The sequence below is a fragment of the Rana temporaria genome, chromosome 3 (genome assembly GCF_905171775.1).
Source record: "Rana temporaria chromosome 3, aRanTem1.1, whole genome shotgun sequence".
Classification (NCBI taxonomy): Eukaryota; Metazoa; Chordata; class Amphibia; order Anura; family Ranidae; genus Rana; species Rana temporaria.
The window spans coordinates 452,320,995-452,347,560 of NC_053491.1; the positions used below are offsets into that span (position 1 = coordinate 452,320,995).

General features: G+C 44.1%; 1 protein-coding gene across 1 annotated transcript in view; it reads right to left on the reverse strand.

Annotated features, from left to right (window-relative positions):
• LOC120933439 (complement C3-like) overlaps positions 1–26,566 on the reverse strand; it is a 235,993-nt gene that overhangs the window by 140,854 nt on the left and 68,573 nt on the right. Inside the window, exons 16-22 of the mRNA XM_040346656.1 lie at positions 25,411–25,485; positions 24,258–24,455; positions 19,618–19,729; positions 11,278–11,366; positions 7,449–7,588; positions 5,792–6,004; positions 1,135–1,201 (exon numbers count right to left, since the gene is read on the reverse strand). Of these exons, the coding sequence (XP_040202590.1) occupies positions 1,135–1,201; positions 5,792–6,004; positions 7,449–7,588; positions 11,278–11,366; positions 19,618–19,729; positions 24,258–24,455; positions 25,411–25,485 (894 nt within the window). The remainder of the gene's footprint in view (positions 1–1,134; positions 1,202–5,791; positions 6,005–7,448; positions 7,589–11,277; positions 11,367–19,617; positions 19,730–24,257; positions 24,456–25,410; positions 25,486–26,566) is intronic.

Consider the following 26,566-nt stretch of genomic DNA (forward strand, 5'->3'; position numbering starts at 1 on the left):
TATTTAATATTCATGTATTAAAGAACATCTAAAGGCTTCTGTGTGACAGTCTAAACAAGTATCAAATCCAGTTACACAGACCAATCTGTGCTTGCCATTGCGAGCATTATGAGGATACTCACTCCGGGGCTGTGCATTGCAGTGTACAGTCTGTTACATCAGTAGCACGGGGCTTCACAGTGGCCATATCTGTCCAGAATATTTGGAATCAGTTCACCTATTCATTTGTGTGAAAAGGTGGTCTTACCCTTTAAATTATTGTTTTTTGTGCCTTGAGTTCAGCTTTAAGCTGCCATGAGTGGAGAGGTTTTGGCTATTAAGTATTAAGTATAGTTTAACTATTATATAGTGTACAGTACATCAGAGATGGGTACCGGATGGGAAGTATGTGTGTCCTTTGTATGGGTTGAGGTCCCTTTAAGCAGCCATGACAAAAAGCATTGTAGAGTACTCAGGAATTCTCACCCATGTAGAGTAAAGGGTGATCCAGCAAAGGGGGAAACCGACTTGCAAGTTCTCATATGGATCCTAGCATTTGGAAGCTCAGAAAGATCTTGAGTGGGAAAGAGCTTCCAACCCTGACTATGGGTATCTTGGACCTGAAAAGTTAACCTGCTTGTGAGAGAGGGCTGAAAAAGGCAGGAAGTAGCCAACCAGATGTACATGAGGTGTTGAGTGGAACAGGAGGGTTGTGGATTGTCTGGCTACTGGGACGCTGCCTGGGCTCTTGTGACTTTTCTGGACCCCTGGAGCAGACGAAGTCTTTGAAACCCTGTTGTGGGAAAAGTTTATACCGGTCGTGAGCCGAAGGTTGTTTTTGTGTCCCAAGTGATGGACTCTTGTTTATTTTATGGTAAAAAGAAGAAGCTTTTGTTTGCCTTTTTTGCAAAGTTGGCTTGGTGGTGATCTGGAACACCAAAATATCAAACCACAGTGTTGGGAGAACTGCCCTTCTCCCGTTGGTTAGTGACCCTGCCCATTACAATGGGTCCATAATGACCTGGGAAAAGGAGTTTTAGGAGTTTTGGGGGCTCTTAAGGTGCTGTACAAAAAGCTAACCTGAAATTTGCAGAGATAATTGTACTTTCAGTGTTTTTTTTCCTGTTGCCACAGGGTTCACATTTTTGCACTTACTTCTGCCTTTGCGCTCTGGCTCCAGGTCTTCAGACAGTATGGTTTCCACCTTACGAACTCCTTCAGGCTGAAATAAAGGGATATTAAAAGGCATGTGATAGCTGTCTTAGAATAAAACAGAAAAGAAAGACAGTATGGGGGCGTTAGAACATAAATTAATCGCTTTGCACACAAATACACCTTTTTATTATGGGGGGGGTCTTGGTAATGATTTAGTGGGGGACCCCACAAAATTTTTTTTTTTTTTTAATGGAACAGTACACATGTTTTGTAATGATGTGTACTGTCGCTTTAAGATTGAAAAAAAAACTGGTGTGGGGTCCACCTCAATATCTATATCAGACCCTTATTCACCCTTATTGATATAGATACATAGGGGGAGCCCTGAACAAAATCTATAACAAAAAAAAAATTGGAATGTGGTACCCCAAAAGTTTATACCATAATTAATCCAGGCGTGCAGCATGACTGGCCAGAAAGGGGGGCAAGTGGGAGCTCCACTGCCCTCCTGGGCCATACCAGGCTACATGCCCTCAACATTGGGAGGTTACCTTGCTGGGGGGGTAGCAAGAGAGATTCATGGCCTAGGTTAACGTGCCCTCAGAGCAACATTCATCGTGATTGACTATGGATCTATATTGCTGAACAATACGATTGCCATTGGATTTACATCAAAGGACGTTTATTTTTTTACTTTTGTTTTAATAAATGGCATTCTCTTTTAGTGTCTGTGTGTTTATTTACTACCCCGTGACAAGGCACCTTATCTCCATGTACATGAGGATAAGGGCTTGTTTACCCTTGCTTCAAAATGTACAGCCGTGGCTAAAAGTTTTGAGAATGACACAAATGTAAATTTTCACAAAGTCTGCTGCCTCAGTTTTTATGATGGCAATTTGCATATACTCCATAATGTTATGAAGAGTGATCAGATGAATTGCAATTAATTGCAAAGTCCCTCTTTGCCATGAAAATGAATCTAATCCCAGAAAAAAACGTTCTACTACATTTGCGAAGAAGACTTCAGGGCGCCCAAGAAAGTCCAGGAAGTGCCAGGACCGTCTCCTACATTTGACTGAGCTGCGGGATCGGGACACCACCCGCGCAGAGCTTCCTCAGGAATAGCATTAGGTATGTGTGAGTGCATCTGCCTGCACAATGAGGCGAAGACTTTTGGAGGATGGCCTGGTGTCAAGAAGGATAGCAAAGAAGCCACTTCTCTCCAGGAAAAACATCAGGAACAGACTGATGTTCTGCAAAAGGTATGAATCACCTTCCAGATTTCTTTGGGCATCCGAAAAAAAACCTTGTCCGGAGAAGAATAGGTGGGCGCTACCATCAGTCCTGTGTCCTGCCAACAGTAAAGCATTCTGAGACCATTCATGTGCATTCATGTGTGGAGTTGTTTCTCAGCCAAGGGATTGGGCTCACTCACAATTTTGCCTAAGAACACAGCCATGAATAAAAAATGGTACAAAAACATCCTCCGAGAGCAACTTTTCCCAACCATCCAAGAACAGTTTGGTGATGAACAATGCCTTTTCCAGCATGATGGAGCACCTTGCCATAAGGCAAAACTGATAACTAAGTGGATTGGGGAACAAATCATCAAAATTTTGGGTTCATTCCCAGGAAACTCCCCAGACCTTAATCCCATTGAGAACTTGTGGTCAATCCTCAAGAGGTGGGTGAAAAAAACCCCCCCCCCCCCCCCACACACACACACAAATTCTGACAAACTCCAAGCATTGATTATGCATGAATGGGTTGCCATCAGTCAGGATGTGGCCTAGAAGTTGATTGACAGCATGCCAGGGCGAGTTACACAGGTCTTGAAAAGAAGGGTCAATGCTGCAAATATTGACTCTTTGCATAAACTTAAAGGAGTTGTAAAGGAAAAAGTTTTTTCACCTTAATGCATTCTATGCATTAAGGTGAAAAAACTTCAGAGTATACCGGCCTCCCCAGCCCCTCCCCCCTCCGTTATACTTACCTGACCCCTTCTAAAGTCCCGCGCTCGGTCCCGAGATCCTCTTCGCCGCTCAGCCTGGCCGCTGATTGGCTAGAGCGGATGGATTGAGAGCAGCGCAGCCATTGGCTAGTGCTGCTGTCAATCACATCCAGTGACGCGGCGTGCCGAGGGGCGGGGGCGAGTGATACAGTGAGCGGCTATGGCCGCTCGCTGTATCACGGGAGCGAACCCGTACGGACTACACACAATGCAAGCTCTCTCGCTTGAACGTGTGTAGTTCATGCAGGGAGGACCAGAGACAGCCACCGAGAGACCCCAGAAGACGTGGATCGGGACACTCTGTGCAAAACGAACTGCACAGTGGAGGTAAGTATAACATGTTTGTTATTTTAATCAACATTTTGTTTTCCTTTAGTGTTCCTTTAATGTCATTGTGAATAAAAGCTTTTGACACATATAAAATGCTTGTAATTATAGTTCAGTATACCATAGTAACATCTCACAAAAAGATCTAACAACACTGAAGCAGCAGACTTTGTGAAAATTAATATTTGTGTCATTCTCAAAACATTTGGCCTCGATTGTAGAATGAGCTGGGGATCTGCTAAACAGGAGTACTAATGAGCTGGGGATCTGATAAACAGGAGTACTAATGAGCTGGGGATCTGCTGAGTGGGAGTAATACTGAGCTGGCGTTCTACTGGGCCCCTTTAAAACAAATAAAAAACCAACACAGGGCATTTACCAAGTTTTAACACATGGCATTTGCCAAGTTTTATTAAAGCTTATAAAAGCATAATTGAAGCATCATCAAAGTGTCAACGAAGCATCACTGAAGCATCAAAAACACATAAAAAAAAGCATGTTGAAGCGATAGGTGCTTTAACCAGTTAACAACCGCCCTATAGACGAAATACGTCTACAAGGCGGTTGCTTAACTCTGGGAGGACGTCCATGGACGTCCTCCCAGAATCGCGCGCCCTCTGGGGCGCGCACACGGGAATGTCCGTGAGCACGGTAAATCGCCGCTGATAGCAGCGGTTTACCACGTGATCGCTCCGTCCAATGACTAGTAAACAAACCGGCGTCATTTGATGACGCCGGTTCCTCCCTCCCCTCTCTGTACCGAACGGTACAGTGTGAGAGAGGAGAGGGGGGAGAGCGGAAGCAGCAGCAGCTGCTGTGGGCTGGATCTGTGACAAATGCAGTCACAGATCCAGCCATCCATCTCTCCCTGTGCAATACTCTGCAATAACATAAATACTCTGCAATACCCCATGCTCTGCAATACCCCCATACTCTGCAATACCCCCATACTCTGCAATACCCACAATACTCTGCAATACCCCCATACTCTGCAATACCCCCATACTATGCAATACCCCAAAATACTCTGCAATACCCCACAATACTCTGCAACGTCGCCTATGGGGATTTTTATGTAGCGAAGTTTGGCGCCATTCCACGAGCGTGTGCAATTTTGAAGGGTAACATGTTGGGTATCTATTTACTCGGCGTAACGTAATCTTTCACATTTATGCAAAAGAATAAAGAAAAAATACTAAATTTGCTTAATTTTTTAACAGAAACAAAGAAAAATTCATTTTTTTTTACAGAATTTTCAGTCTTTTTTCTCTTATAGCGCAAAAAATAAAAAAACCAACGGTGATTAAATACCACCAAAAGAAAGCTCTATTTGTGTGAAAAAAAGGACGAAAATTTCATTTGGGTACAATGTTGTATGACTGAGTAATTGTCATTCAAATTGTGAGAGCACCGAAAGCTGAAAATTGGTCTGGTTATTAAGGGGGTTTACATGCCCAGTGATCAAGTGGTTAATGTTTGTTGAAGTCGAAGTAAATGTAAATGAGCCCTAAGGGCCTCATCCCCACACCCATGGCCCAGTGGATGTGGGGGTATTCGAGGACCAGGAATTATTGGAATATGGAAGACTCCTTTAAAATAAAGGGTGGCCCAGGTGTTCATTTGTCCATTCTAGGTAAACAAGAATGGGGCACATCTTGTTACTCATTCACAAAACAAAAATTTAAATAATAAATTAACACAAGAACTCCATAGTAAAAGTCATTCGTAAACAAATTAAATAAATAAACATTGCCCTTCAATGTAATTCTAACACCAATCAAGTAGTTCAGTGATGTAGATCCATTGTCAGTCATGACAAATTACCTACGCACTAATGATCCCTACGACCAGACTATCATTGTAAATTACAGCTCACCTGCTAGCTGCTGAATGTCAATAAACTTGCAGTGGAAGATAGATGACATCATTGACCAAATAGGATAGTGACCATATTTGGTCAATGATGTCACCCAGGATGCTCTCTGGTTTGTTTACAGTTTGGAACAATCCCACAGGCAGCTAAAAGGTGTAATTTACTGGTGATAGTTATAACGCCACTAAATTAAATATTTCTGGGTACAGTAGTCGGAGGTTTTGAATTGGTCAAGTTTAGCCATCTAGTTTGCCCATTTGACTAACTGAGCACAGCTTGGGTTTGACTCGTGGTTGACTAAAACCCGAAGCTCATCTCAAATCAGCCTTTTCGCCTAAGGCAGTTACTTCTCAGGTAGTTTTATAGCCTAATGGGTTTCCATTTCTTTTATTGGTAATCTCTTGTAGAGCATGTATAAAAAGCTTGTATCCAACAATTTTACATACCACGACCTTCAGCTGTTTCCTGACTCCATCAGCCACGAATCCTCCTAAGACTGCCGCCTTCACCTCCACATCATGCATGCCAACCTCGAGAGGAACTATGATTAATGGGACTGTGAAAGTTGAACTTTCTTTGACTATGACATCTTTGGTATACTTCTTTGAAGGTGTGGAAAGGCTGCAGAATTTTGGGTTGTAAGTCAGGGTCACTCGCACCTGGAAGATAAACATATGCATGGATAATATTTAGCACAGTGGTTTGGTAATACCGCAGCTGCACACCTGGCTAAAATTAGTAATGCTTAAATTGGGTTCAGAACTCGGACCTGAAACGGTGAATGGGGATGCACCGGACCCCGGCTGTGAGCCGCTCCTTAGTGAACCCAGCCTTAGTGAGTGTGTGATCAAAGGTGTCTTATTGCTAGTTCCTTCTGATTTCTTCTGGAAGCCTTTCTCCCGAACTGCAGATTCTCCCTCTCTTCCGGTCTGGTAAAATTGTTGTCACCAATACATTAAGTGATTGGAATCTCCTCTTACAGTGACCCTATTGCAGTAAAAATCAGACAGGGGCTCTAATCCTTCTCCGCTTTATCCAAAAATTGTAAAAAGTTTTGACTGGATGTACACTTTAAATGGAGACTCAGCAACCATTTATAAAGATAGCTATGGTCCTAAAGCAGGGGTTTATCTACTGTAAGGCAAACACAGTGTTTGCCGTGGGCAGTATTTTTTGGAGGGTTGGAGTCGCCTCCAGTCAGAAGGGACACTATGACCCGTGGCATCGCTACAGGGCTGTGGAACGCACACGGGTGACACCTGCCAGAGAGGTGACACCACGGTGCAGCCGCGAACTGACCGTTCAGTGACAGAAGCAGGGGGTGAGGGTAGCTGTGCCTCTGATCCTGGCAGTAGCTTGGTAGAGCAGGTTAGAGTCCCGGACTGTGATCATGCCTCGGAAGTCTTGCTACACACAGCTGGTAAAAAGGAGTCGGTGGACTGCAGGAAGGTGAAGTTTTTTTTTTGGGGGGGGGGGACTGGGAGAACCTCCTGGTATAGTATGAGGAGATAGGGGAGCCCCCTCTCTCTTACTCCCTCTCTCAACCCCCCCTTTCTCTCTCACCCCCTCTTTCAACCCCCCTCTTTCTCTGTCAACCCCCCTCTCCAATCCCCCCCTCATCTGCCCCCTCTCTTTTTCACCCCCCCCTCTCATCCTCCTTCTCTCTCACCCTCTTCTTTTCTCTCTTGCCCCCTTTCTTTATATCTCATCCCTTTTTCTCTCTCACCCCCTCTCTCACCCCCCTCTTTCACCCCATCTCTGACGTGGAACTCTATAAGGAAGAGGAGGAGCCTAAAGCAGAAATGGTGTGGTTTACAGGAAAGGGTGGGACAAATTTGGATGGGGGGGGGGTGCCTGATTTTAGTCTTGCCTAAAATACACCACTGCCCTAAGGCAAGAAAAGAGCACAACTGGAGGCAGCTCTGCATTCTACTCAGCAAAAAAATAAATTTTACAAGCAAAGTGTAGGGTTTATTTATTTATCATTGTTGCTTAGTTCTGGTGTAAGATCTGATGTAAGATGCTTCTGAAGATCTCACTTCACGATGTGTTTATCCTTATGCAGGTTTTACGCTAACAGGATTTCCATAATTTTTAATTTACCTTGAGAACTTCATTTTCGTAATTGTAGAGCACAGCTCGAATTCCAACCTGTTCATTCCTCACTACTGAATAGGGCAGTCTCAGGTCAACATAGAAACTCTTGAAGGCCTGGATTTCCAATGGCTTGGCCACACAAATGCCTATTCATAGATAAAAGATGAAGATTAGGGAAAAATGTGTCTGTACAGTCACTGTGTCCCAATAGGCATCAATAGGACTGCCTGCATAGGAATGCATGTAACACATGTGCTTCCCATGCAGGCAAAAACAGGTGTATTCCTAAATATGCCCATGTAAAGGAGGCCTTAATCATTAAAAAGTCAACTTTGAGGTCCAGTACACTGATGAGAACATAAGGAATGTAAGGAAATACATTTTCAGAGAAAATGCACCAACTTTAAAGAAAGACATGGATAGTTAAATCACATACTAGTCTTCTGGTAATTATTGGTTCAGACAACTCTACCACAGAGTCTAACTACTTCTGATCTATGTCATGTAAAATGGGACCTTTCACCCTAACTGTGAAGACCACCAACAGTAAGTCACAGTAATGCCCTGTACACACGATAGGTTAGTCTGATGAAAACGGTCTGATGGATTTTTCCATCAGTTATCCGAAGAAGCTGACTGATGATCAGTCGTGCCTACACATCATCAGTTAAAAAAACGAACGTGTCAGAACGTGGTGACATAAAACACAACGACGTGCTGAAAAAAATGAAGTTTAATGCATTACAAGCATGCGTCGACTTGATTCTGAGAATGCGTGGATTTTTAACCGATGGACGTACCCACAGAGGATCGTTTTTTTATATAGGTTTTTTATCCATCAGATAATTTTAAAACAAGTTCCTATTTTTTTAACCTATGGATAAATAACCGATGGGGCCCACACACGATCGGTTTGGTCTGATGAAAACGGTCCATCAGACCGTTTTCATCAGACTAACCTATCGTGTGTACGCAGCATAAGGGTTCAACAACCAGAAACTACTTCAGACAGGAATCTTTGTCTTGGGTGGACTGACCCTTGAAACTCAGTATGCAAGGTGTCACGTGATTCCTAAAATCACCACATTTCTCATGCCGTGTACTAGGGTTGTCCCGATACCGATACCAGTATCGGTATCGGGACTGATACCGAGTATTTGCGGGAGTACTTGTACTCCCGCAAATACCCCCGATGCCTAAATAGAATACTTACCCCCCCGCCGTATATCGCAAAGCCGCCGCCGCTGCCGCATTAATCACAGCGCGGGGAACATTAGAGTCAGCTTTCGTTTGAATAGCTGTTTTCCCCGCCATGCATAGACACTCCCCCTTGCTCGGGATTGGACAGATCTGTCCAATCGCGAGCGGGGGGGGTGTCTCTATACACAGCGCGGCAGGGAAAACAGCTTATTCAAACGAAAGCTGACTGTAATGTTCCCCGCGCGGTGATTAACGCGGCGGCGGCGGCATCATTTAGGTACGGGGGAAATGGCTGCATGTGGGGGGACATGGCTGGATATGTGGGGGACATGGCTGCAATATGTTTGGGGACATGGATGCGTATATGGGGGACATGGCTGCGTATATGGGGGACATGGCTGCAATATGTTTGGGGACATGGCTGCAATATGTTTGGGGACATGGCTGCAATATGTTTGGGGACATGGCTGCATATGTTTGGGGACATGGCTGCATATGTGGGGGACATGGCTGCAATATGTTTGGGGACATGGCTGCAATATGTTTGGGGACATGGCTGCAATATGTTTGGGGACATGGCTGCAATATGTTTGGGGACATGGCTGCATATGTTTGGGGACATGGCTGCATATGTGGGGGACATGGCTGCATATGTGGGGGACATGGCTGCATATGTGGGGGGACATGGCTGCATATGTGGGGGGACATGGCTGCATTTGGGGACACATTTAAAAAAAAGTATCGGTATTCGGTATTGGCGAGTACATAAAAAAAATTATCGGCACTTGTACTCAGTCCTAAAAAAGTGGTATCGGGACAACCCTACCGTGTACACATGATCATTTTTCAGCATGAAAAAAAAACTTTGTTTTTCAGCATGTCCCAACTTCACCATTAAAACGATAGATGCCTACACACCATCATTTTTAAAAAATGATCTAGCAAAGCGCGGTGACGTACAACACGTACGACGGCACTATAAAGGGGAAGTTCCATTCGTCCTTTGGGCTGCTTTAGCTGATTCCGTGTTAGTCAAAGACGATTTGCGCTTTTTTGTCTGTTACAGCGTGATGAATGTGCTTACTCCATTATAAACGGTAGTTTTACCAGAACGAGCGCTCCCGTCTCATAACTTGCTTCTGAGCATGCACAGGTTTTTTACATTGTTTTAGCCCACACACGATCATTTTTTACAACCCGAAAAACAACATCAGGACCTGAAAAATGATGTGAAGCCCACACACGATCATTTTAAATGGCGTTTTTGAAAAACTACGTTTTTTTCATGCCGAAAAATTATCGTGTACGCGGCATCAGGCCCTTGACTTGATAGTTAAAATCTGCATTCTGTTCCACTTGCATATGTTTTTTTATCTGTGTTATATTGAACTGAATAATTTTTCCTTTGTTTGATGTATGCTGACATCTAGTGGCAATTTGTGCCACATCTTTGTGATTTGGTATCTCCCATTGTCCTGTCCTCCTGTTTAGTGCTAGTTAATTCAGTCCTAGGTAGACCCTCATTTGTTTCTTCCATTTTCCCTCAATCTGTGTTAGCTCTTCCCAGAGACAGAGTTTAGGAAAGTCATTGTCTTCCTACAAGACTGGAAAGAGTTGAAGTGGTTGTTAAGCCACTGTATAAAGAACATGCAATCCCCTTTCTTAGAAAACGTTCTATGCCCCAGTTTCTGTGCTTTGTAAAAAATATGCCCATTACTACCTTATTTCACAGCGCCGCTCGGTGCTCACGTGACTCCTTGCTGCTCTCTCTCCCGATCTGACAGCTACAGTTGGAGTTGCAGAGAATACCCCGCTGACGTTACTCAGGAGGAGTGGAGGAGAGAAGGAGAGATCCGAGACATCAGCAAAGGAGGAGGGGAGCAGCGAGAAGTCACGTGAGTGCCAAGTGGCGCGTTCAAATCAGATAGTAATGGGCATATTTTTTACAAAGCACAGACACTGCAGCATAGAACATTTTCTAACAGAGGGGATTGCATGTACGTTTTACTGTTATTTCAGCAGCAGGAGGGGGGACGGGGGTAGGACCTGACACAGAACCGACAGGCAGTGAGGGAGGGGAGAGAGAGGACAGAGCAGAGCTGCGGATGATGGAGGCATGTAAACTGACCATGGTGTCAGGGCTCAGCAGCCATGATATACCGTGGTCAGTTTACAGTGGGAGGGCATAGCCAGGCAGGATCAGCCAGGTATTTCAGGTGATACAGGGGCCAACTTACACAGCACAAGCATTGTTCTGTATAACATGCTTTAAAGGAACAGAATCCCATTTTTTTAAGGGTTACAAATGCTTTAAGCTGTCTGTGGATGGTGCCACGTTTGCAGGTATCCATACTGTCTGGACAGACTGGGGTCTATAGAGGTATGTCAAGGTATAAAGCATCATTTGAAATAGAACAAGCTGAATGGTGCTGTGTGTGACAACAAACTTTTCTTTTTTATACATCAGGTCCTTCATTGTAACTGATTTCCTTTTATGAACCTTTGTATTTATAATACACAATGTGGACATGATCAGCCTCGTTTAAATGTTATTTTCTATAAATGATACAGTATATGCAATACAAGAACAGAAATAGGGTACAGCAGACATGTCAAATTTGAAAGTATCTATTACCGTTAGTTTTTGATAAGCTCACAGCCAGCACCTCCCATGTGGTGATTGAGTCTTTTAGGTATTTGTTCTTCACCTGCTGCGTGGAGACACTGATGGAAGAAGAACATATGAAAGGACAACGATTCATTTTGAATTATTGTTACAAGGTTTTCACAATGTATACATTTCAGATCCTTTTTATTTAACATCAGAATCAAGTTTAAGGGCTCTTTCACACAGGCGGCCCATTCAGGTCCGCCTGCCATTTTTTTTGGCAGACCTGAACGGGCGCTCAGTGCTCCTCTATGGAGCCACGGATATCAGCGGTGACATTCCCGCTGACATCCGACCCGCTCCGATCCGCCAAAGTGTGACGGAGGAAAAACCTACTTTTCCATCCGTCTGTCGGATCGGATTGGGTGAACACGGACAGATGGTCCGTGTTCATCCGATCCCCCCATAGGGGAGAGCGGAGAAAAGACAGGGTGGTCCCTGCACAGTGTGTGGGGACCGCCCTGTCATCCGCCGGCTCAGCGGGGATCAACGGAGCGATCCCCGCTGAGCAAGCGGAGGTTCACGGGGCGGATCATTACTCATCCGCCCCATGTGAAAGGGGCCTAATGGTCCTTGTTGCAGCTTTCTATATTCATCTTATTGATATATTGAATAATGTATGGCCTGCCTTAGTGGAAATATTGTATTAAATAACATGCCTGGAGGGTGCCCTGACCCTGCCTGTGAAGTGGCACATCTGTGCAAGGTACACTATATTACCAAAAGTATTGGGAGGCCTTCCTTTACACGCACATACACTTTAATGGCATCCCAGTCTTAGTTCGTAGAGTTCAATATTGAATTAACCCACCCTTTGCAGCTATAACAGCTTCAACTCTTCTGGGAAGGCTGTCCACAAGGTTTAGCATTCTTCCAGAAGCGCATTTGTGAGGTCAGGCACTGATGTAGATGTGAAGGCCTGGCTCACAGTCTCCGCTCTAATTCATCCCAAAGGTGCTCTATCTGGTTGAGGTCAAGACTCTATGCATGCCAGTCAAGTTCCTCCACCCCAAACTCGCTCATCCATGTCTTTATGGACCTTGCTTTGTGCACTGGTCTAAAATGAAAGAAAATGAAAGGGGTTGTTTTTCAGGGGTTGGACTTGGCCCCTTAGTTCCAGTGAAGGGAATTATTAAGGCGTCAGCATACCGAAACATTTTGCACAATTTTATGCTCCCAACTTTGTGGGAACAGTTTGGGGATGGCCCCTTCCTGTTCCAAAATGGCTGCGCACCAGTGCACAAACAAGGTCCATAAATACATGGATGAGCAGGGGGCGTGGCCGACCGGGGCTGAAGATGGACGCCTGAGCTCACAGCTTATCAGCCAGGGGACACAACAACGTGGGCCGCACTCAAAGCTTCATCCTCAGCCATCCTCGCTCCAGGGACACCGGAGACCCTGGCAAACATGTCCAGGAAAAGATTTACAGATTATAAGCCCCAGAAACTGACCAAGTTCACCTACAGGCCAGCTAAAAGTGAAACAATAAAAGTGAAATATTCCTTTAAATTTCGTACCTAGGGGGGTGTAAAGTAAGCATGTGAAATAGCGCATGTTTCCCGTACATAGAACTGTCCCTGCACAAAGTGTCATTTCTGAAAGGAAAAAAAGGCATTTAAAACCGGACTTGCGACTATAATGAATTGTCGGCTCCGGCAATTCATTCATAAAAAAAAAGCGTGGGGGTCCCCCCAAATTCGATTACCAGGCCCTTCAGGTCTGGTATGGATATTAAGGGGAACCCTGCTGTCAATTTAAAAAAAATGATGTGGGTTCCCCCAAATATCCATTCCAGAATCTTCAGGTCTGGTGTGGATTTTAAGGGGAACTCCACCCCAAATTTAAAAAAAAAATGGCGTGGAGTTCCCCCAAAAATCCACACCAGACCCCTTATCCGAGCATGTTAACCTGGCCGGCCGCAGAAAAGAGGGGGGGGACAGAGTGCGGCCCCCCCCTCTCCTGAACCATACCAGGCCACATGCCCTCAACATGGGGAGGATGTCCCCATGTTGATGGGGACAAGGGCCTTATCCCCACAACCCTTGCCCGGTGGTTGTGGGGGTATGCGGGCGGGGGCTTATCAGAATCTGGAAGACCCCTTTAACAAAGGGGACCCCCAGATCCTGGCCCCCCTTATGTGAATTGGTAATGGAGTACATTGTACCCCTACCATTTCACGAAGGTGTAAAGTGTAAATAATTGTAAAAAGGGCCTGGTAATCGAATTTGGGGGGACCCCCACGCTTTTTTTTTATGAATGAATTGCCGGAGCCGACAATTCATTATAGTCGCAAGTCCGGTTTTAAATGCCTTTTTTTCCTTTCAGAAATGACACTTTGTGCAGGGACAGTTCTATGTACGGGAAACATGCGCTATTTCACATGCTTACTTTACACCCCCCTAGGTACGAAATTTAAAGGAATATTTCACTTTTATTGTTTCACTTTTAGCTGGCCTGTAGGTGAACTTGGTCAGTTTCTGGGGCTTATAATCTGTAAATCTTTTCCTGGACATGTTTGCCAGGGTCTCCGGTGTCCCTGGAGCGAGGATGGCTGAGGATGAAGCTTTGAGTGCGGCCCACGTTGTTGTGTCCCCTGGCTGATAAGCTGTGAGCTCAGGCGTCCATCTTCAGCCCCGGTCGGCCACGCCCCCTGCTCATCCATGTATTTATGGACCTTGTTTGTGCACTGGTGCGCAGCCATTTTGGAACAGGAAGGGGCCATCCCCAAACTGTTCCCACAAAGTTGGGAGCATAAAATTGTGCAAAATGTCTTGGTATGCTGACGCCTTAATAATTCCCTTCACTGGAACTAAGGGGCCAAGTCCAACCCCTGAAAAACAACCCCTTTCATTTTCTTTCATTTTAGACCAGTGCACAAAGCAAGGTCCATAAAGACATGGATGAGCGAGTTTGGGGTGGAGGAACTTGACTGGCATGCATAGAGTCTTGACCTCAACCAGATAGAGCACCTTTGGGATGAATTAGAGCGGAGACTGTGAGCCAGGCCTTCACATCTACATCAGTGCCTGACCTCACAAATGCGCTTCTGGAAGAATGCTAAACCTTGTGGACAGCCTTCCCAGAAGAGTTGAAGCTGTTATAGCTGCAAAGGGTGGGTTAATTCAATATTGAACTCTACGAACTAAGACTGGGATGCCATTAAAGTGTATGTGCGTGTAAAGGAAGGCCTCCCAATACTTTTGGTAATATAGTGTACCTTGCACAGATGTGCCACTTCACAGGCAGGGTCAGGGCACCCTCCAGGCATGTTATTTAATACAATATTTCCACTAAGGCAGGCCATACATTATTCAATATATCAATAAGATGAATATAGAAAGCTGCAACAAGGACCATTAGGCCCCTTTCACATGGGGCGGATGAGTAATGATCCGCCCCGTGAACCTCCGCTTGCTCAGCGGGGATCGCTCCGTTGATCCCCGCTGAGCCGGCGGATGACAGGGCGGTCCCCACACACTGTGCAGGGACCACCCTGTCTTTTCTCCGCTCTCCCCTATGGGGGGATCGGATGAACACGGACCATCTGTCCGTGTTCACCCAATCCGATCCGACAGACGGATGGAAAAGTAGGTTTTTCCTCCGTCACACTTTGGCGGATCGGAGCGGGTCGGATGTCAGCGGGAATGTCACCGCTGATATCCGTGGCTACATTTTCAAAAATGAAATATAAAATTGAAGCATGTTCGAATTTTTTTTTTACGTTTTTCAGAAGACGGAAAACGATGTGAAGCCCACACACGATCATTTTAAATGACTTTTTTTAAATTTGGGGTGGAGTTCCCCTTAAAATCCACACCAGACCTGAAGGGTCTGGTATAGGTTATTTGGGGGGAAACCCACGTCATTTTTTTTTAAAATTGATGGCGGGGTTCCCCTTAATATCCATACCAGACCTGAAGGGCCTGGTAATTGAATTTGGGGGGACCCCCACGCTTTTTTTTTTTTTTATGAATGAATTCGCTCTGAATTGCCGGAGCCGACAATTCATTATAGCCGCAAGTCCGGTTTTAAATGTCTTTTTTTCCTTTCAGAAATGACACTTTGTGCAGGGACAGTTCTATGCACGGGAAACATGCGCTTTTTCACATGCTGACTTTACACCCCCCCTAGGTACGAAATTTAAAGTAATATTTCACTTTTATTGTTTCACTTTTAGCATTATTAAATTCACTGCTCCCGAAAAAACAGCTGTTTTTAAAACTTTTTTTGCATTAATACATGTCCCCTGGGACAGGACCCAGGTCCCCAAACACTTTTTAGGACAATAACTTGCATATTAGCCTTTAAAATTAGCACTTTAGATTTCTCCCATAGACTTTAAGGCCCCATACACACAAGAGGATTTATCCGCGGATATGGTCCACCGGACCGTTTCCGCGGATAAATCCTCTCGAGGATTTTGATCCGATCCGATGGAGTGTACTCACCATCGGATCGAAATCCGCGCCGAAATCCCATCGCGATGATCCTGCGACTGACTTCAGTGATGTGCGGACTTGGTGCTCTATTGACTGTGGTACGGATCACGTAGCACCCCCAAGATTCCCATTTACTGGAGCAACTGGTATCAAAGTGGATGTTGAGGATGACAACCCCTTGGCATACGTCCAACTATTTTTGACCGATGAGGTTATTGAAAAAATTATTACAGAGACAAATATGTACCAGGAGCAACAAGCTGCTACGCATCAGAGGTTTTCAAGGAGCGGAAAGTGGGAACCAGTGACCAAAGAGGACATCTGGAAGTTTCTGGGCCTAATAATTCTTCAGGGAGTGGTGGGGAAACCCCCTGCAGAAGTGGTATTGGACAACTAATAAATTACTAGCCACTACATTCTTTGGCATGGTCATGTCGGAGTACAAATTTTTCCTGATAATGAAGTATTTGCACTCTGAAAATAATGCAGAATTTTATGAAACTACTCATCCAGCACCAAAACTCAAGAATATTTGGGAGGTATATTAAATTATTCAGAAAAAATTCTAGCAGAGCTATGTACCAGATATAGACATCAGTATAGAAAAAGGTCTAATGGCCTACAAGGGAAGACTCAGCTGGATACAGTATATGGCATCAAAGAGAGCACGATTTGGCATAAAATCGTTCATGTTATGTGAATCGGCCACTGGTTACATATGGAATTCGGTCCTATACACAGGGGAAGGACCCAAATTCAACCAAACATTCAGTAATGATTGAGTCATTGCTAAATCAGGGCTATTGTGTAACTACAGACAATTTTTACACATCTCCTGAGTTCCTTCTACAGAACAAGACGGATGCCTATGGAACCATTAGGGCTAACTGGCGTGACATGCCGCCAATCTTTGGCAATAAAAAGCCAAGACAGGAGAAATGGTTTCCAGCAATGAGAAAACAAAAAAAAATATTACAAGAAGATCTTCAGGCATCTTCTTGAACAGTGCTTGTGAAATGCCTTCATTCTGCAAAAAAAGAGTGACAAGCCTATGGTTCATGTGGACTTTGTTTGGAACGTTGTCGGACTTATATTTCTGAAGCACCAAATGCCAACAGCTGTAAATAGAGCTGGACGTCGTGCTGCTGGCGTTGTCAACCCGGAATGCCTGACTGGTCGTCACTTTATGAATCACATCCCATCAACGGAAAAGATGTCAGCACCCCAAGCATGTGTGTGGTTTGTTGCTCTAAGCGTGATGACACTGGAAGGAAAATCCGAACGGAAACCAGGTTCTATTGTCCTGATTGTGACGTCGGACTTTGTGCAGTCGCATGTTTCAAAATTTACCATAGCTGGGATGTTTACTGAAGCAATATGACTACCGATATTGCACCCTTGTTTGGCCAAAAAAAAGTCAGTGTTTTTGATTTGATTATATTATTGACTAAAATGTATTGAATAAAAGTATTATTATTATATTATTATTTGTTATTATTTAAAGTTATTTATTATATTATAATCTATGATTTTGTGTTTCAAACTTTATCATACCCGAGATGTCTACTAGAGTCTGGTTTGGAAAGATTTAAGTCAATTATTCTTAAAGCCTCATACACACGATCGGACTTCCATCAGACTTTTGCGTAGATTTTTGTCCAAAGGCGCGTTGGCCGTGAACTTGGTATACATACACACAGCAGAACTTTTTCAGCCAACATTCACCAAATCACATGGTTTTTCAGCTCTCTTCCGCCACCCTTTACGCAACTTCTGCTATTGTTGTCTGATGTTTATCATTGGTTCTGAGAATGCCTGTTTTTACTTTGGATTTTAGTCCAATGGACTTGTGTACACACGATCAGATTATCCTTCATCGGACATTTGTTGCCTGAGAGTTTGAGAGCATGCACAGCGAACATTTGTCCATTGAAAAACCGTAAACAATTGTCCGATAAAGCATACACGTGGTGGGATTGTCCGATAAAACACGTCTGTCGGACCGTTGTTGTCAAAAAGCCTGATCGTGTGTATGGGCCTTTTAGAATTACAGGCCTACAATATAAAACGCCAAATTTCCATGCAAAATAATTGTACCACTTTCAGCATCAAAAATCTGACATAATCATACCGCCAGGGAGGCTAAGTGAGCTCAGTGGTTGCTAAGGACTCAGGGGTGCCTGCACCTGCCAGTGTCATTAACAACCATTGCCAGCGAGATTGTGTCTTGTATAATCACAGCAGTAAAGCCCCATACACACTATCAGTTTTCCTGCAGGTTTTTCTCTTCAGGTTTACCAAAACCATGTAGTGCAAGGGCCTGCCTGATTGCATACAAATTAAAACTCTTAGGCCCCGTAAACACGTCCGAGGAACTCGACGTGCCAAACACATCGAGTTCCTCGTCGAGTTCTGTGTTGAAGCCGCCGAGGATCTCGGCGAGCCAACTTTCCTCATTGAACAACGAGGAAATAGAGAACATGTTCTCTATTTGGCCCGACAAGTTCCTCGTCGGCTTCCTCGGTGAAAAGTGTACACGAGTTCTGACGAGTTTCTCGGCAGAATCCAGCTCCGATCGAGTTTCTGGCTGAATTCTGCCGAGAAACTCGGTCGTGTGTATGGGGCCTTAAGGTTTGACCTCATATTAGATGGTTTTGATAAACCTGAAGAAAAAAACCTGCAGAAAAAACTGATAGGCCCGGATTCACATACAGCGGCGCATAGTTATGTTGGCGTAGCGTATTGAATATATGCTACGCCGACGTAGCGCAGAGCGGCGAGCACAGTATTCACAAAGCACTTGCTCCCAAATCTACGCTGGGCTCCGTCTGCGTAACATGTCGTAAGTGGCAGTGGGCGTGAGCCATGCTAATGAGGCGTGACCCCATGTAAATGATGGACTGAGCGTCATAAAGATACGATTAATGTACGGTGCATGCGCCGTCCCGTGGCCGCATCCCAGTGCGCATGCTCAGAATCACGTCAAAACAACTGCCTAAGTTACGTCGAATCACTGCCTACGACTTGAACGTAACCTACGCCCAGCCCTATTCACATACTACTACGTAAACGACGTAAAATACGACGGCTGTTCCCTGGTCCATACCTTTGCATGAGTTGCGCCTCATAGATGGGGAATAACTTTACGTCGGGCTACGACCTACGTAAACCACGTATATTATGCGCCGGGCGCAACTATGTTCGTGAATCGACGTATCTCCCTCATTTGCATATTTGCAATGAGGCGGCCAGCGTAAATATGCGCCCACGATACGCCAGCGTAGGAACGTTACGTCAGTCGGATGAAGCCTATTTTCAGGGGTATCTAGTTCTGTGGGATACGTCGGCGTAAGTGCTTTGTGAATCCGGGCCATAGTGTGTATGGGGCTTTATACTGCTATCATGCATGACATTAATTTCCCACCAAATGGGTAAGGTCAGCCATAGACAGTGCAAATGTATTTCCTGCAACCAATAAATTTGCATGATTCCCCCAGCAACACAGACATTGCTGACATGGGATTCCCTCTTACCAAGACATTGTCTGCTCCCTGCTGGGGGGGAAAGCCATCCCCGCCGGGAGCAGACAGTCATTTTTGTTAGCAGCTATAGGAAGTGAATCTGGCAGGCTGATTGTACCAAAGTTGACTGATCAATCGATTAGGTTCTGGCTCATTCAGCCTGCCCATTATTGGTTTGATTCTCAGCCAGCTCCTGCTGAACCGGCTGAGATTTGAACTGTGTATGGCAGGCATAAGTGTTTGGCCATTTATTCCTATGCCTGAGCAGCCAAGGTTTGGTCCAAACCCAAGTTAGACTCATCACTAGTCATCACTGAAGCCTGTGACATATGTCAGGAACTCACCCATTATTATCGGGTTTTTCTGTAATTTTGATAATATTCCACAGCCAACTCTCATCAAATGCACTCCGGACTGTAATGTCTTCATCCTTCATGTACTCACCTTCACTGTCACCTGGAATGGACGAAGTAGATTAGAGACAAAATTCTCAAATATATTTCAGAATAGGCATGACGTCTTCAGGATTTAAAGTGTATCTATAGCCAAAACTTTGTATTTTTTAGATTAACTCTGCTAAGACAGTCTTTGTAGTCTGATCTCCCTGTTGTACGGAGTCTTTTTCTTTAGCTGTAATAAGAGTCTCCAAAAGAAGCTACTATTCCTGTATGAGGCACATCACCTGCTGGTTTCAAGTTGTATGTATAAATAAGTTGAATGCAGTAATCCATGTTATGTAATTAAATATATAAAAAAAAAGACAAAAAAATTAAGAGAAATGTATACAAAACACGCAAACCATGTTCTAACAGTTTCCTGTATGTACCTTTAAAGGGAATGTATAGTCTTTTCAGTGTTTTTGTTCAAAAAAACATGTAAAAGTAATATATAAGATGTCTATTAATACATATTTTCTATGTATAATTTGTAATAATGTGGCAATACCAGTGTAGGAGTTGCTGAAGTCAGGGTTCCCCACTGCTGCACAGCCAGTCATACAGCTCCTCCATCTCTCATCCGGACACAGAAATCGGTCCTTTTTGTTGTTTTATTAGGGGATGATAACTTGGATGGGGTAGGGAATTATGGGATGCCCAATTTATAAATGTTCATAAAACAGAACCAGGGACAACTACCTCCATACTTTCTTCTTCCTTCCTCCTGCACAAACTTGGTTCGCTTTGTACAGCACCCGCTGGCTCACTATTGGAGGAGCTAACAGTATTTTTGTTTGCTCAGCAACAGCCCATTACAGGCTAAGAACTCCCCGTCCCATAATACAGTAGCACATGAGGAGTAAACGGCATCTCACACCACACCTTTTGCTTCCCTGTAGACACTGATCCTAGTTCTACTGCTTGCAGAAAATGCCAGCCCACCTGGCTGTTTCCGCTTCCCAGTCCTCCTGACTGATATACACATGGATACTCCCCAGGTCAAGGTTAGATGGAGACTTGGCACACTGCTGTCTTCAAGAGAGACCTGCTACAGCTATTAGTCTCTCCCCTTGTTTGTCCCTGCACCATGCTTATCTATACTCACTGTCTCTGCTTGTTCTCTCCCACTGCCTCTCCGATTAGGGTCCCTCCAATTACTTCCTGTGGTGGGATCTTTCCAGGCCAGCCTCCTGAGCTCCAGCCATCCAGTAAATCCCCTTCCCGGCAAGGGTTTCTCAAGGGCCATCAACAGCCTCCCTCAGCACTGCATTACCATCAACCACCAGACTTGCTTGTGGGCATGGCTCATGTCTATTTAAGGGCTTTTTAGTTCTCTGCCAGGCCCCCAACCTGGGGATTGGCTAAAGGCCCTAAATATTCAGGGAAACCCCTCCTAGCCTCTGCCCACTGTCTTCCAGAACAATCTTCAACATTCTAGAAACAGGGGGAGGCACCAGAGAGCTGCCAAGATGAGTCATCTAGTCCTGGCCTCTAATAACCCTGACCCAATTAAGTGACTCACACACACTAGAGGGTGCTACACTAATAATATTAGAATTGAGTTCAGTGGTGGATATGCTGTGCACCATGTCCACAGTACTGAAGATACAGACCGAAATAGAAAGTCTATGGAGCCGCACTCTATAGACTTACACAGCGGGACTTAGGCCCGCCCCCCACTTCCTCTTCACTGCATCTGATTGACAGAAGCAAGAGCCAATGGCTTCTGCTGCTGCTTGCATGCTGTGTAAAGAGTAAAAGAGGGGAGGATAGATGCAGCCATGCACAGCACTGTCCTCTTCTCCCTCTCTTCCCCTTCACACAGGGAAGGGGTGCACAGAGAAACTGAAACGTTTTTTACCTTTATGCAAACAATGCATTAGGGTAAAAAATGTTTTTAGGTTTAATAACACTTTAAGCTGACCATAAATGGATTGAATCTCGGACGGTTTAGCACAGACTGGCCAAGATTTGATCCATCTATGGGCAGGGTGGATATACCCAAGTCAATCCATCGATTGACTGGAGAAAAACCAGCTTGTTGGATTTTTTTTTCCGTGTTTTTACTGACGGTGGCTATACCCGCTAACAGTAGTAATTTTGTTCTACCAGCCAGGAAGGCTACCTGTTGGCAGAACGCATTAGTGCTGCGGGAGGGATTCCCATAAACATTGACTGTGTTTAGGGGGGAATTGAGGAATTTTTTCCCTTATACTCATGGTGGAAGAAAAGAAAGTTCAATCTATAGCTCGCCTTAGTAAATCCCCCTCAATGATTGTACTTTATGCCTTTCTTTCACAGTGAAAGTCTATTAGCTGGCTGACTCATTGAAGACAATTCCTTCCCTGTGTGAGTAATTACAAACTGATTGTTTCATCTAGTGGTAAATCTACATATTTATTATAATATATTTTATGACTTTCCTAAAAATAAATAAATAAATAGTGAATTAAAAAATAAAAATAAAAATGAGAGTCACAAAATTACCTTTGTTAAATATTATGTGACAGCACAGTGGCTAAGTGGATAGTAGCATTGCGGTCATTGGTTTGAATCCCATGGCACTACCTGTCTGGAGTTTGCATGTTCTTCCTGTGCCTGCGTGGGTTTCCTCCCACAGTCCAAAGACATGCTGGTAGGGTACTAGGCTCCTGTCTAAATTGCTCTAGTATTTGTATGTATGAATGTGAGTTAAGGACCCTATATTGTAAGCTCCTTGAGGGCCTGCCTTTACACACATATGAACTTTAATGGCATCCCAGTCTTAGGGCCAGATTCAGGTAGAACTGCGGCGGCGTAACGTATCGTAGATACGTTACACCGCCGCAAGTTTTCATCGCAAGTGCCTGATTCACAAAGCACTTGCAATGAAAACCTACGCTGTCGGCCTCCGACGTAAGCCAGCGTAATTTAAAGGGGCGTGTGCCATTTAAATTAGGCGCGCTCCCGCGCCGGACCTACTGCGCATGCTCCGTTTCGAAATTCCCACCGTGCTTTGCGCGAACTGACGTTATTTTTTCGAACGGCGACGTGCGTAGCGTACTTCCCTATTCCCGGACGTCTTACGCAAACGACGTGAATTTTTTAATTTTGACGCGGGAACGACGGCCATACTTTATACAGCACATACGTGTGCTGTGTAAAGTTAGGGCACCCAAAACGACGACTAACTTTGCGACGGGAAACTAGACGTAGCGAACGCGAAAATCTGTCGTGGATCGCCGTAACTCCTAATTTGCATACCCGACGCTGGTTTACGACGCGAACTCCCCCCAGCGGCGGCCGCGGTACTGCATCCTAAGATCCGACAGTGTAAAACAATTACACCTGTCGGATCTTCGGGCTATCTATGCGTAACTGATTCTATGAATCAGTCGCATAGATACTCTGAGAGATACGACGGAGTATCTGAGATACTCCGTCGTATCTCCGCTGTGAATCTGGCCCTTAGTCCGTAGGGTTCAAAATTGAGTGGGCCCACCCTTTGCAGCTACAACAGCTTCAACTCTTCTGGAAGGCTGTCCACAAGGTTTAGGAGTGTGTCTGTGGGAATGTTTGACCATTCTTCCAGAAGTACATTTGTGAGGTCAGGCACGGATGTGGATGAGAAGACCTGACTCGCAGTCTCCACTCTAATTCGTTCCTAAGGTGTTCTATTGGGTTTCGGTCAGGACTCTGCAGGCAAGTCAAGTTCCTCCAACCCAAACTCGCTCATCTATATCTTTATGGACCTTGCTTTGTGCACTGGTGCGCAGTCATGTTGGAACAGGAAGGGGCCATCCCCAAATTGTTCTCACAAAGTTGGGAGCATGAATTTTTCCAATATGTATTGGTGTGAGTTCCCTTCACAGGAACTAAGGGGCCAAGCCCAACCCCTAAAAAACCAACCCTCAGTGCACAAAGCAAGGTCCCTGAAGACATGGATGAGTGAGTTTGGAGCTGAGGAACTTGACTATATAAGTACCTGAAATAAATAAATGTTAGTAAATGACTAAATATTACGGTATATACTGCAATAATTACCTAAATTAAGGGTTCCCTGATAATAAGCTCCATCTACCTTTTGAGAGACTGGTAAGCTGGGTACACATGTATCGAAATTCGGCTGATTCCAATTTCAATCTTTGTGTAGCCCTCTCTGTTCAACAGAAGCCGATCGTCAGGTTTCGTTGAATGGTCCTCCTGGAAAACCAACATTAGCTGCAGCAGCCAATGGCGAGGGATTTCCGAAAGGAGAAGAGACCCAGTTGTCAGAATATAATAGACCAATGGGGGAGATTCCTGCATCCACCTCGCTTGTGTGAATGTGGTAATCTGAGTTTTTCTTTGTTCAGCCTGCTGGTCGTACCCAGCTGTAGTTGGGTGGCCAGGGATTTGGGCTGTGCAAGTCTAGACCTCAACAGAGTTTCATTCCAGAATTTCGACACCTCTCCCCCACCATCCCTGTATACAATGTGGCATGTTGATGAACACTGAGATGGCTGGGGCCTAGCCTAAGATAAATCTGTGTTAATCCATGGCAGTTTCCCAATCTCCAATTTACTCACTCCTCTCCAAGTCTTTGTCCTGTTCCTTTTCGATCTTGATTTTCAGTTCAATGTATTTGCAGCAGTCCAGGAACACTTGCACACATTTATCTCCCTTCAGGATATGTTTGGCACGACGATCACAGCTGTGACCCATGGGATTGCTGGTCATGCCATCATGGCAGCACTGCCTTTCCAGATTTTCATTGTAGTTCAACGCTTTTAAAAGAAAAGAAGGAAGAATTGAATTTAAAGCCAAATTCCAGCCAATTTAGTTTTTTTATGTTTTAACATTTTTAATGAGTTAAAATATCTGTCAAGTCTTTATCTGTAAAAAGGAATGTGGAGTGAAATTTAGAGGAGCAAAGCACCAATGTCTTTAAAGCTGAACTTCGGGCAATTTTATTTTTTCCCATGGAGTGGGGTTGTGCCCGCACTGCGTGGGTTAACTGCTCATTTTTGTTTAGAGGTTCGGAGAGCTGAGCAATACTCACCTAGACCTCTGATCCTCTCAGCACACGGTCCCTTCGGCCCCTGCACCTCGTGGTCCAGCCGTCTTGTGCAGTGGACTGTTCCTGACGTCATCACGCCCCCTGGACATAAAGACATCAGGAACAGTCCACCGCTGGACATGAGAAAAGTGCTATTTTCTTGAGGATCGAAGATCAAGTGAGTATAGTGTTCACCCTTAGACAAAACAAGCAGTTAACCCATGCAATGTGGGCACAGCCCTACTGCATGATAAAAATAAATAATGCCCGGAGTTGGGCTTTAATCATGCAGAATATCTTACTGAATGTTCAGACGTAAGCCAACACATTTTGAAGATCTGTATAACACATAACACATACAGTTAATCAAACAAACTAGACTTGGAAATATATATCATGATTGTCCATTAAACATTTCATATGAATTTAGTTCATAGGATTCAAAGCGAATCAGCATTATCACTTCAATCCAGGTAGCTGGCCTATATGGCAACAGTGCTACCCCAGGAAATATCAGGGTGACCGTACTGGCCTGCAATAATGTATTATTGGCATGGCTGGTCATATTACAGATACTTTAACAGTAAGAGCATATATGTAATTTTAATTTAGGTTATATAATTTAAATTATGCAATTTAAATAAATAGTGTCACCCATTACTGTATGTAATTTCTCTGCTCACCTTTTTGGTTCTTCATTTCAATCAGTGCTGCAGATGACCTACGCTTGCGTTTTTTGGCGGCATCACATGATGGATCTGTGCAAATGAACATATTACATCTGCTTTAACAACTAAGGTAAAATGTGTATCTAAACCTTAACAATAAGCGGCTCATCAGACACCCTTTGTTCTCTTAAATATACCATTAAAAGTGTTTTACTATATCTGTTTAAATACTTCAATACCGGGCACTTTCACCCCCTTCCTGTCCAGGCCGATGTTCAGCTTTCAATACTTATACACGTTCATTAAAGGAACACTAAAGGTTAATTTTTTTTAAGATCAATTGATTGCTGTAAGCAAGAGCATTTAAATATCACTTGCCTCGTTTTTCCTTTTGACCTCCAAAATACAGTAATCCAGGTTTGAAAATGCCATTTCCTGTCTCTCCTCTTCTTGCTTTCCACCAGAATCTGAGCCGTTTTGCATGGTGGAAAGCAGAATGTGCTCACCCCCTCCCTATGACTACAGCCCTGCGTGAAGATGCTCTCTTATCCCTCACAGGCATGGAGGCTAAGCCTAATGGGAACTGTAGTTCCCATTAGGCCGTGATGTAGCAAGAATGAATGCGCACCACAAACCAGGAAGTCAGTGAGAATAACGATTCAGGAGTGACGGAGGTGAATAAAACAGCTCGATTTCAACAGGTATCAAATTGTTATAATGCAAAACATTACTTTTTACTTTATCAGCTACTGTCAGACTTTAATTTAAGAGGAAAATATTTTTGTCTTTACAACCCCTTTAACAATTCAAATATAATTTTTTTTTTTTTTTAAACAAATAGTGCTTTCTTTTGTTGGCATTGAATCACTGCTGTTTTTTTTTTACTTTTTACTAAACAATTGAAAAAAGACAGAAAATGTAGAAAGAATATATATATATATATATATATATATATATATATATATATATATATATATTTTTTTTTTTATTTTTTTTTTTTTTTCGTTTCTGTTATTCAATTTTACAAATATGTGATTTTTCCTTTTTCGCTGATGTGCGTCGATGAGGCTGCACTGATGAGGCTGCACTGATGGGCACTGATAGGCTGCACTGATGGGCAATAATAGGCTGCACTGATGAGCACTGATAGGCTGCACTGATGGGCAGTGAT